Source organism: Camellia sinensis, chromosome 6 (genome assembly GCF_055761805.1).
Source record: "Camellia sinensis isolate YWXY chromosome 6, ASM5576180v1, whole genome shotgun sequence".
Lineage (NCBI taxonomy): Eukaryota > Viridiplantae > Streptophyta > Magnoliopsida > Ericales > Theaceae > Camellia > Camellia sinensis.
Genome location: NC_138966.1, coordinates 194,239,973 through 194,249,518, shown reverse-complemented (window position 1 = coordinate 194,249,518; position 9,546 = coordinate 194,239,973). Strand labels below are relative to the sequence as shown.

The 9,546-nt window shown below is 36.0% G+C and overlaps 2 protein-coding genes and 1 non-coding gene across 6 annotated transcripts; 2 read left to right on the top strand and 1 right to left on the bottom strand.

The window, feature by feature from the left end:
• The first annotated feature begins 219 nt into the window (after positions 1-219).
• LOC145793134 (putative serine/threonine-protein phosphatase 2A regulatory subunit B'' subunit TON2) lies at positions 220-5,572 on the top strand. Of its 3 annotated transcripts, XR_014333742.1 has the most exons (6): positions 220-668; positions 1,982-2,073; positions 2,157-2,224; positions 2,359-2,791; positions 3,459-3,617; positions 4,873-5,572. XR_014333742.1 is itself a non-coding variant. In XM_082875783.1 (4 exons), exons 1-3 carry the CDS (start codon positions 527-529, stop codon positions 2,193-2,195), a joined length of 273 nt encoding a protein of 90 aa, XP_082731909.1. In that variant the 5' UTR covers positions 220-526; the 3' UTR covers positions 2,196-2,224; positions 2,359-3,415. The 3 variants fall into 3 exon arrangements, 1 of the variants encoding a protein (XP_082731909.1); XR_014333743.1 differs by lacking the exon at positions 3,459-3,617; XM_082875783.1 differs by lacking the exons at positions 3,459-3,617; positions 4,873-5,572 and having other exon boundaries at positions 2,359-3,415.
• LOC145794368 (small nucleolar RNA snoR104) lies at positions 4,339-4,469 on the top strand. The gene has a single exon (XR_014334291.1). It is a non-coding gene; the product is annotated as a small nucleolar RNA snoR104 (small nucleolar RNA).
• Positions 5,573-5,931: 359 nt separating the features above from the next.
• Positions 5,932-9,257, bottom strand: LOC145793133 (uncharacterized). Of its 2 annotated transcripts, none has more exons than XM_082875770.1 (5): positions 8,789-9,257; positions 7,889-8,026; positions 7,621-7,678; positions 6,631-6,884; positions 5,932-6,420 (listed from the first exon to the last, which is right to left on the bottom strand). In XM_082875770.1, the coding sequence occupies exons 1-5, from the start codon at positions 9,172-9,174 to the stop codon at positions 6,348-6,350; spliced, it is 909 nt and encodes a 302-aa protein (XP_082731896.1). In that variant the 5' UTR covers positions 9,175-9,257; the 3' UTR covers positions 5,932-6,347. The 2 variants fall into 2 exon arrangements, with proteins under 2 accessions (XP_082731896.1, XP_082731897.1); XM_082875771.1 differs by having other exon boundaries at positions 7,889-8,017; positions 8,789-9,238.
• Between the last annotated feature and the right edge of the window lie 289 nt (positions 9,258-9,546).

Sequence of the window (9,546 nt, the reverse complement as noted above, 5' to 3'; positions counted from 1 at the left end):
TGCAGACGAAAACAAATGAAAAAGAAACGGAGAGAGATATCGCTAATGTGTTTGTGTTTTTGTGTGTGGGAGAGAGACGGAAATCAAAATCGTTTCTCACCAATTGAGTATTGGGTAGTTGATTAAGGAAGAAAGTGAAAAACGTGGGATCTATTTTTTTTTTTCCAAATTACTTAAATTTCATGTGGCAGCGTATGGTAGAGGTTTCAATAGACCAAATTCAAGCCTCACTTCTAAGCCAGGCTTCGTGACACCAAAGTAGATGCCTTGAAAGCTCACAGGGTGGTTAATGCGAATTTGGAAACATCCAGGGACGATGGGTCTCTATGCACGTTCACCATTTGAAGATTCGTTCAACAAGAAAAGAAGACTCTCTCGCGAGCGAACACTAGGGTTTCGAAAACAGTGAGCAATGTTTCTGCCTCCAAGTCGTAATGTACATAGATCGAGCTCTCTATCTGAAAGGTTAAGCTCCTCAGATTTCTGAATCAGAGAGACAAAGACGAAGAGGCTGCAATCTCAAGCAATGTACAGTGTATCGATTGATGGCCAAGACCACGAAGCATCGCGTCCGAGGAAGATTCCACCATCGTCGTCCCTGTTATGGGCCCGAAACCTTCGCCATTACATCGGATCCGGTTCTGGTCTCGGTTCTAAAGCATTAATGGGTCTGTATTTTATCTAATTCCTTGACAATTATGTGTTTTGGTTAATCAATTGCGAAACTCAAAAAACCAATTGGCAGTTATGACATGATTGAATTTGAATAGACTATGTAATTTCACAAATTTGGCTATCTTAACAGTGTTTAAATTTGGGGCAAATTACATATACCCCCTCGAGGTATGGTTAAATTACAGATACCCCCCTGAGGTTTCGGAAATTACATCCCGCCCCCTGAGGTTTGTATTTTCATAACAATTTGCCCCCTGAGGTTTATATTTCATAACAAATTACCCCCTAATTTCTTATGCAAATATAGCATTCAGGGGGGAATTCGTAATTTCTCAAACCTCAGGGGGGTATCTGTAATTTAGCCAAACCTCGAGGGGTGTATATGTAATTTGCCCTTAAATTTGTGTCTTTTATCTGAATTTAGTTGTCTATACAAAAACAATTTTGCTGTTGTTATTGTTGTGATTTTGTCAGTATAATCAATGCCGTGGTGGAATTGGAACCAGCTTAAGGTGGTTTCCAACTCAAAATTCAAGGCTCGGATTCCTTGCTGCCAGTCTTTTACACTATGTTTGGATTTTTAGGGGAGAAAAGAAAAGAAATAATTGTGATTTCTCTCCCTCTTGTTTGGTTAAGTTGGAAAGACTCCAAATTGTTTGGATAGACTATATAAAAGAAAAGAAAAGAAAATCTTACAGTTTATATTACCAAAATAACCGTTTATGTTTTTATTTCTTTTGTTGGTAGATGGACAATTAATTAGTAATGTTCTTATTTATTTTCTCTCCCAATCTCTCCAATTTGGAGAGATTCAAAAAGTGAGTTATGAGAGAAATCAATAGTTCCATTTCTCCTCATTTATCTCCTGTTCAGTAATCCAAACAAGTGATTAGGACCCAGAGAATTTGATTTCATTTCTTTTCTCTCCAAATCACTCAATCCAAACTAGGTGTTAATGATTTGGGGAGGTTGAGGCTTAAAATTCTGTTCCGGAGTTTGTGGGTCATCCACGATAGGGGGGTTATTCATGTGGGTATGGATTATACATTTTTAGGATTTATTTTTTTGGTCAAGCTTGATGGTAATGTTAATGTTAATTCATGTGGGTATGGATTAAAGATTGCATGTTGACAACATATTTATGTTAGTTAGTTATCTCAAAATGGGATTTCTTTATCTGTTGTTATTGGCGGCTTGTATATGGCATTTTGTGCATGAATTACATGGCAGATGTAAACATGGCCATGATTACCACGTGCATGTTTCTCTAGTAGTATAACTGTATACATTGTGCTTTGATTTATAGAACTTGAGACAAAGAGAATATTGCTTAATATTTTCAAAGAGAAGCAGCAAAAGAGTGCTGAAGCTGGCACAATTCCAAGCTTCTATAAGAAGGTAAGCATTGTTATTGTTGCTTAGGTGTTTGAGTTAATATAGGCCAGGTGATTTTGTCACTTTCTTTCTTGTTCTTTTTGCAGACAAAATTTGTCCATTTGTTTTGGTATCTACTTGGATAGAACTTGAGTGCAAATGCTGAAGGGAGAAGGTTCCTTATTTTCATATAGTTTTGTTCGTTTCGTTAATATGATAATGTTTTTTACCATTTTCATTTTTTTTTTCATATTTTGTACTTACTTTAGCCTCTTTTTTTTGTTTGTTTTCTGTTTCCCCTTTGTTCAGAAACCAGAAGAAGGCTCCATCAGTCATAGGGTCCAGAGGGTGGCTAAATATCGTTTTCTAAAGGTATCAGTTACACTTTTCCTCGTTTGTTGACTGTTGTTAGTCATCATCACTTAATCAATTCATCTTTGGCAGATTGAAACAAGCGTATATCTCTGTCTTTTGGTGTGATATTGGAACTCCATATTGCCATTTTTGTTTTTTTTTTTAGATTGAATCTTACAAAGTTTATTGGGTTGTGCAAGATTTCAATATGATTTCATTTGTAGTGACTAATTATTTGGTTTAGTATTAGGATGTGGATTGGCAATAATTCATCATTTCATACATGCAGAAACAATCTGATCTTTTACTAAATGCTGATGATCTGGATGCCATGTGGGTTTGCTTCAAAGAAAATTGTGTGATTGATGATGCCACTGGTGCTGAAAAGGTCTGTACACCTTATCGTTTTTATATAATTTTTCTTTCATGTTGCTAAGAATCTAATATATATGTTCAACTTCTTTGCAAAATGTCTACACTAGCAGTGGTAGTTGACTTATTTTCTTCTTTAGATTCTTCTGGATTTCTGACATGTCCTGATAATTTTAAGTACAATACTTTGTTGTGCAAACATTTTACCAATTCTCCGTATAGTACAATACTTTGTTTTCTTTCTCTCTCATGCCAGTTTTTGTATCTTGATTTTTCATTGTTTTTCTCTTTCTTCTGTCCATTTATTTTCTATTCAAACCTGACCGAAAGAAATGTTGTCTTTCTTTCACATTATTGAATTAGCGGACATTCACTGAGTGTGGATTAGACTGCTATAGCCACATCTGGTGCATTTGTTTTCTTAGATTTCTTGCTAACTGCTTGTTTAAGCTTACTAATTTTGAAGTTAATAATTTGGCATGTTTGATCTAATGTACAGATATTTGATGCTGTGGTACAACTCTTCTTCTTCTTCTTTTATTATTATTATTATTATTATTTTTAACAATTCTGATTATATCCCTCGTACAGTTACAGCCTTATAACTACTCTTTTGTTTGTTTGTCTGTTTTTTTTTTTTTCTCTAATGATGCTAAAACACGTCTTGTTTCTCATATTGTTAGATGAATTATGAGGACTTTTGCCACATTGCCTCTGTGTGTACAGAACAAATAGGCCCTAAATGTCAACGCTTTTTCAGTCCGTCAAACTTCATGAAGTTCGAGAAAGATGAGTCAGGAAGAATTGTCATCCTGCCATTTTACCTTTATGTCATGCATACGGTGGGTCTTGGTTTTCTATGCATAACAATGTCTTGTTTTCTATATGTGTCTGACATGTGTAATTAGATATTCACCTATAAAGTGTATTAAGTAATTTGAGTTAATAAGGCTCGTTGATACCAAGGTGCCTAATTATTGCAAAAAATTATTATAGTAACTTTTTCTTTGATAAGTAACAACAGTAAAATGAGTAACACAAGTATATAGGAAAATAGAAACTTAACCACCACAACCACCAATAACATAAGCTTCATATGCAAAAGAAAGGATTAAGAACAATAGATAAACAAACAGCGACTGATGTGAACTTCAACATAAAGGCAACAGGCAACATAGCATACGGACTTTATCGTTTTACATGTAGTTGGTGACATTAATAACTGTCATTAAGCCACTTTGTTCTAAATTGATTCCCAATGGTGTGTGTTTTGCTCTGAAACCTGATTGATTTTAGGATTTGATTGTGTGTTTATTCGAGGAAGAAAAATAAAAAATGAATAAGAGAGCATGATCCTTCTTGTAACAAAATATCTCTGATAAATTACAACATTAATAATGCAACTCCACAGTTGTTTTATCACTGTGGTTTGATCACGTGATTGTGCTATTACAGTGAATGCGTAAACATGAGACAAGTTTCATCTGTGGATATTTAATTGTGAACTCTGGCTTGTGTTAGTGTTAGTCTCTTTGTGGATCTCTCTCTCTCTCTCTCTCTCTCATGTAATACTACTTTCGTATTTCACAAGCAGAGGTGTTACCTGATGCAATCTTCCTACAGAAAATCTCTCTAATTTCTTGCTTGTGGTTACTTGAGTTAGTTCTGCAAGTCCCAAATTACAAGACACATGAACCAAACTACTAAGTTTGGAAACCTTGTTGAAGGCTTTTAGACTAGGGAGCTAGTTACCCCTGAATTTGTTTTTGTAACCTCAATGCATATGTACAAGTTTTTTTACCAAGGTCGGCTGACTTTTAAACGAATTTCCCCACTTTTAAACATATTTATCAATACAGGTTGTTTATTCGAGTTGTGGTTTGGTTACATGACTTCAAATACCTTACTGTAACTTTTAAAAAAAAAAAAATTGGGAAATAAGTTGAAAACTACTTTGAGATTGGGAAATATGATTTAAAATCACATGCACTTGGTAAAAAAAACTCGCATATATAGAACTATGAGCTTTGAAACAGAGATGTACACCAGAAATGGAACAGAGCTAACATAATTTTCTTCCCTGTGGGTTTGAAACAGAGATGTACACCAGAAATGGATTGAAGGAGGGAACTATGAGCTTTGTATTGAGGCCGTAAGAGATTGGGACATGGTGAAACCATCTGATCCTCTACGGATCACTCTGGCTGATCTATTGGCTTGCAAATAGGGTGGAACTGTTGCCAGCATGCTTGTAGATGTGCGCGGTTTCTGGGCCCATGACAATAGAGAGAATCTTCTCCAAGAAGAGGGAGAACCGGAAGAAGAATGATAGACGCACCGAATTCACCATCAGGCATGTGTTTGCTGTATCACGAGAGTTTGCAGTGTCATATAGGTTATAATTTTGTGAAATAATGGCACTAGTGGTAGTGTTAGATTGGAATCAGGGGCCACAAAAAATTGAAGGAATACTTTTGAAATCATGTTTTATGTCAATCTAGGAACCCTGTACTGCATGATTTTTTTAACAGGTATATGGAAGGCAGAGCAAAGGTTGTCATGTTGTGGGTCAGATTTCAGCTTTTCAACATATTGATGTTCATGGTTAACTTAGTCCATCTCTGTTTGGCTGTAGGAGTAGACAACCCCCTTTGGTGCAAACCTATAGCAGTGATAAGAACAACTCAACTGCCGTGCCTGTAAGAATAATTTTGTATGAAAAGAAGAAACGAGTAAGAACAAAAAAATTATCACATTTTCATGTTGAAAGATGAATAAGTCCATTTGTTTAGTTCTACATTCCTCGCACTTATTACATATCCTGACTTAGATATATACTTGGATCTATATTAATTAGAATAATAATTTCATTTTCTTCAACTCTATTCTTCTCATCACCTATTTCTATGTCCAAATAGCAATTAAAATGAAAATATGCCCGACTATTAAGGCTATTCTCTTTCATCTAATTTTGTATGATTGTATAATATTAATCTCCCTAATAATCCGTAATAACATATGATCACTACAAGTTTGAGGTGTATAATATATCATTTTCCATAAGTATTGAGAGAACTCAATTTTTTGGCAGAAAAAATAGCCAGTTAAATAGAACTGAAGGAAATTTAACAGTCACAATATCCATTAGCCAGTATAGACATCACAAACCATATAAGCTGGATAAAAATGCGACTGGATGAAACTGATAACAAGAATCTCCAATTAGGGTGTACTATTATTTGAATGAACACCCTGATGAACAAGGATAATCTTGAATGAGGAAACTACTCGCTTGTCTTCTTCACTTCTATTGTTCTTCCCCTTGATAACATGATGCAACTCCACCCGCTTTGGCTCATTCTTCTTGGTTTGTGCAAATTGCGTGTATTGTTTTCAAGTCAGGCAGACATGCGCTGGATTAAGACCATTAAGACCATTGACTATCTCTCCCAACAGGCAGATGAAGACACAATTCCAATGACAGCTTGCACGATCCTTTGGAGCCATAGATCTTTTTGAAGAACATGACCCCCCAAGTTGCCAACAAAGCCTTTGAAGTTTCTCTTCTGAACTTATTCTGACAAATTTTTATATTCAACTACAGTGTCGTATGTCTCAATGTTGAATGGACTTTCTGCAAAACACCTTAAGAAAGGCATACAGTTTTTGTTCATTAGATAACTGTCATTCTGAGAAACAAAGTAATTATAGATCATTCTCACCTAAATAAAATGCTAATTGTTTTTAAAATTTAAAAACAAAAAATACATGCATACATAAATTAAGAATTTGGAAAAATAAATTTCTTATCTGGGCAACAAACAATCTTTTGTCAATTAAATGCAGATGATGTACCGGAGTTCATGCCAAAACATATTCGTCCTTTCATGCAGAAAAGGTCGCAAAGGTTCAATAAAGTTATCCTCGAGAACAAATTGTTTGGAAGGGGCCTCGTGCTTCTCTTCAAGGCCTGAGATAAAGAGTGAGGATGCCACATGCACAATAACAGATGGATCTGGATCCCCAAGTATAGCTTTCAGTTCCCTATGAATCCATGGCTCTATTCTTTTTAGTATCCTATCTTTGCCACCATTGTTTCCTGCTGTGTTCTGATGAAAACATAAGGGGGAAGTCAGCTCTCAAAAATAAAACCTTCCAGAAGGAAACAATTTTCTTTTCTTATTTTTTTTTTTTTTTTGGGAAATCAAGTGCAACCTAATTCAACAAAGCCAAAGCCTAACAGTAAAACTAGGTTCAAGCATAAGATATTATCCTACACAGTAATACTAGAAACACTAGCAAACATAGCAACTAAGACACAAGAATGGCAAAAATGGCATGTGACACAGTGTTGGGTAGACATACCAACTAGACACAAGAATGGCAAAGAAGTCAAAAATGGCACGTCTCAGATTTTTTACAATGGACAGTGTATAGTTTTGCATACTTAGTGTTATGCGACATTTATGTGTTCATAATATCAATACATAGCACTCATCATGCATCCAAGGGAACAACTTCATAGAGGCTGTCGAAACAAGAACCCATTGTCCAGACAGATTTCTACGCATTCCAGACTCAATAGAGGGAGCATGCTTGACTGCCAGCTGAATTGGTGAACAACAAAGAAAATAAGAGAACCAAGTGGTATGCAATTTACTTCTAAGGAAACAAAATTTTGGCGATAGAAGGTTGTGCAAATCTTTAAAACCCTTACGTCTTGTCAAGCACATGGACTTTCACAGCAATATAGATTTATTTCAAGAAATTGGATAACAAATAAACAAACAGAATTATGTCATTGTCCTCTCTCTGAATCTCAGTAGCTTGGGCTAGTGAATATACCCGCTCAAGACAACTCTGAGAAAAACAAGGTACAGCCCGCAAGTGTTGCTCGTATATGCTGCAAGACCAAATTCCACATTAGCAAAACCATTCAACCAAATCGTAACAAAGTTGACATTAAGTTGTGGTTTTGAATCCATTAGCTAAATACATGAATGATAAAAAAAAGTTCAAACAATACTAGCATATTTGCAGATGACAAATCAAAATCTGACTATAGGTTAAAATAAAATAAAAATTGGGGGGAGCAGAACAATATGGAGAGTACCTAGCACGCCACTGAAGAACTCTCTCAGCAACAGAATTAGAAGACTCTGATCCTGACCTTCCAAACCATCTTTGTCTCGGCAAAGGCATCGTTCGCCCATTGACACAATCAAATTCTTCCCTTAATCTTCTGAGGACCCTAAGAACATGTTAAATTTCAATTGTAATTCGCAGACTCAAACACAAACCTCTCTCAAAAACCTAAAAATTCATTAGTAAAAAAATTACTATTGAAAACCTTTTATTTTATGTTTTCTGGGTTTACACCACACAAACAGAAATATTTCATTTCTTTCACTCAATTTTCCCACCAACCAAACAAACAAGACAAAAATAACAGAACCTTGCCTCTGCTCCTCAAAAGATATCTATGACTGCTGTATAAAACTTGATTGTGTACCTTTCTATCCTAATTTTGATTCTTATGCTTCAGGTTTTCCGGGTTTACAACAAGAAACTTCAAAATTTCCTTTCTTTCACCCAATTTTCCCACCAACCAAACAAACAAAGAGGACAAAAATATCAAAACTTCACCTCTGCTCCGCAAGAGGTTCTTCATGGCTGGCTGTATCAAGCTTCGTTATTTACCTTTCTATCCCAATTTTGACTCTTATGCTTCATGTGTTTTTGGGTTTATACCAAAATCTTCAAAATTTCCTTTCTTTCACCCAATTTTCCCACTAACCAAACAAACAAGACAAAAATACCAGAACCTCACCTCTGCTCCGCAAGAGGATATCCATGGCTGGTTGTATAAAGCTTCGGTATTTACCATTCTACCCTAATTTTAACTCATATGCTTCATGTTTTCTAGGTTTACACCAAAAACTACAAAATTCCCTTTCATTTTCCCCAATTGTCTCATCAACCAAACAGAAGAAAAGAAATACCAGAATCTCACCTTCGCTCCGCAACAAGAACTCTTCGCCTGCTACGCAAAACTTCGACATTGAGCTTCCTAATATCCTCACTGATTTCTGGTAATTTGTGTTTGAGGAAGGTTCGAGAGGAGAGGTTGATTTGGGAGAACCAAGCATCGAAGACTGCGTTGCAGAGAGGACAGTTTCGCTTCAAATCGCTCCATCTGCGAATGCAATCGACGCAATAGGCATGGAGGCAGGCTGCGATCACCGCTGCTCTGCGATGGTCGATGTGATTCAAGCATATCGGACACGATTTGCCTCGAATTGCTGGTTCGATTCGCTTCGATAGAAATCTTTGAGGACTGGTTGTAGATGTATGCGTATGTAGCAGCGATCTTCGTGAAGACGAAGACGAAGACTCCATTGATTGACACTATGTTTTGGATTGAGTGATTTGGAAATGAAAAATGAAACGAAACGAAGAGATACGTACTTTTTTTTAAGGGCAAATTACAAACACCCTCGAAGTTTGGTAAAAATACAAATTCCCCTGAGGTTTGAGAAATTACAAATTGCTCCCTGAGAGTCAAATTTTCATAACAAATTAGGAAAAATTAGGGGGAATCTGTATGAAAATAAAAACTCCAGGGGGCAATTTGTTATGGAAATATAAACCTCAGAGGTGAGATGTAATTTCTCAAACTTCAGGGGGAAATCTGTATTTTTACCAAACCTCGAGAGGGTATTTGTAATTTGCCCTTTTTTTAATTGTTTGGGTAATTTAAGTGGGGGACGA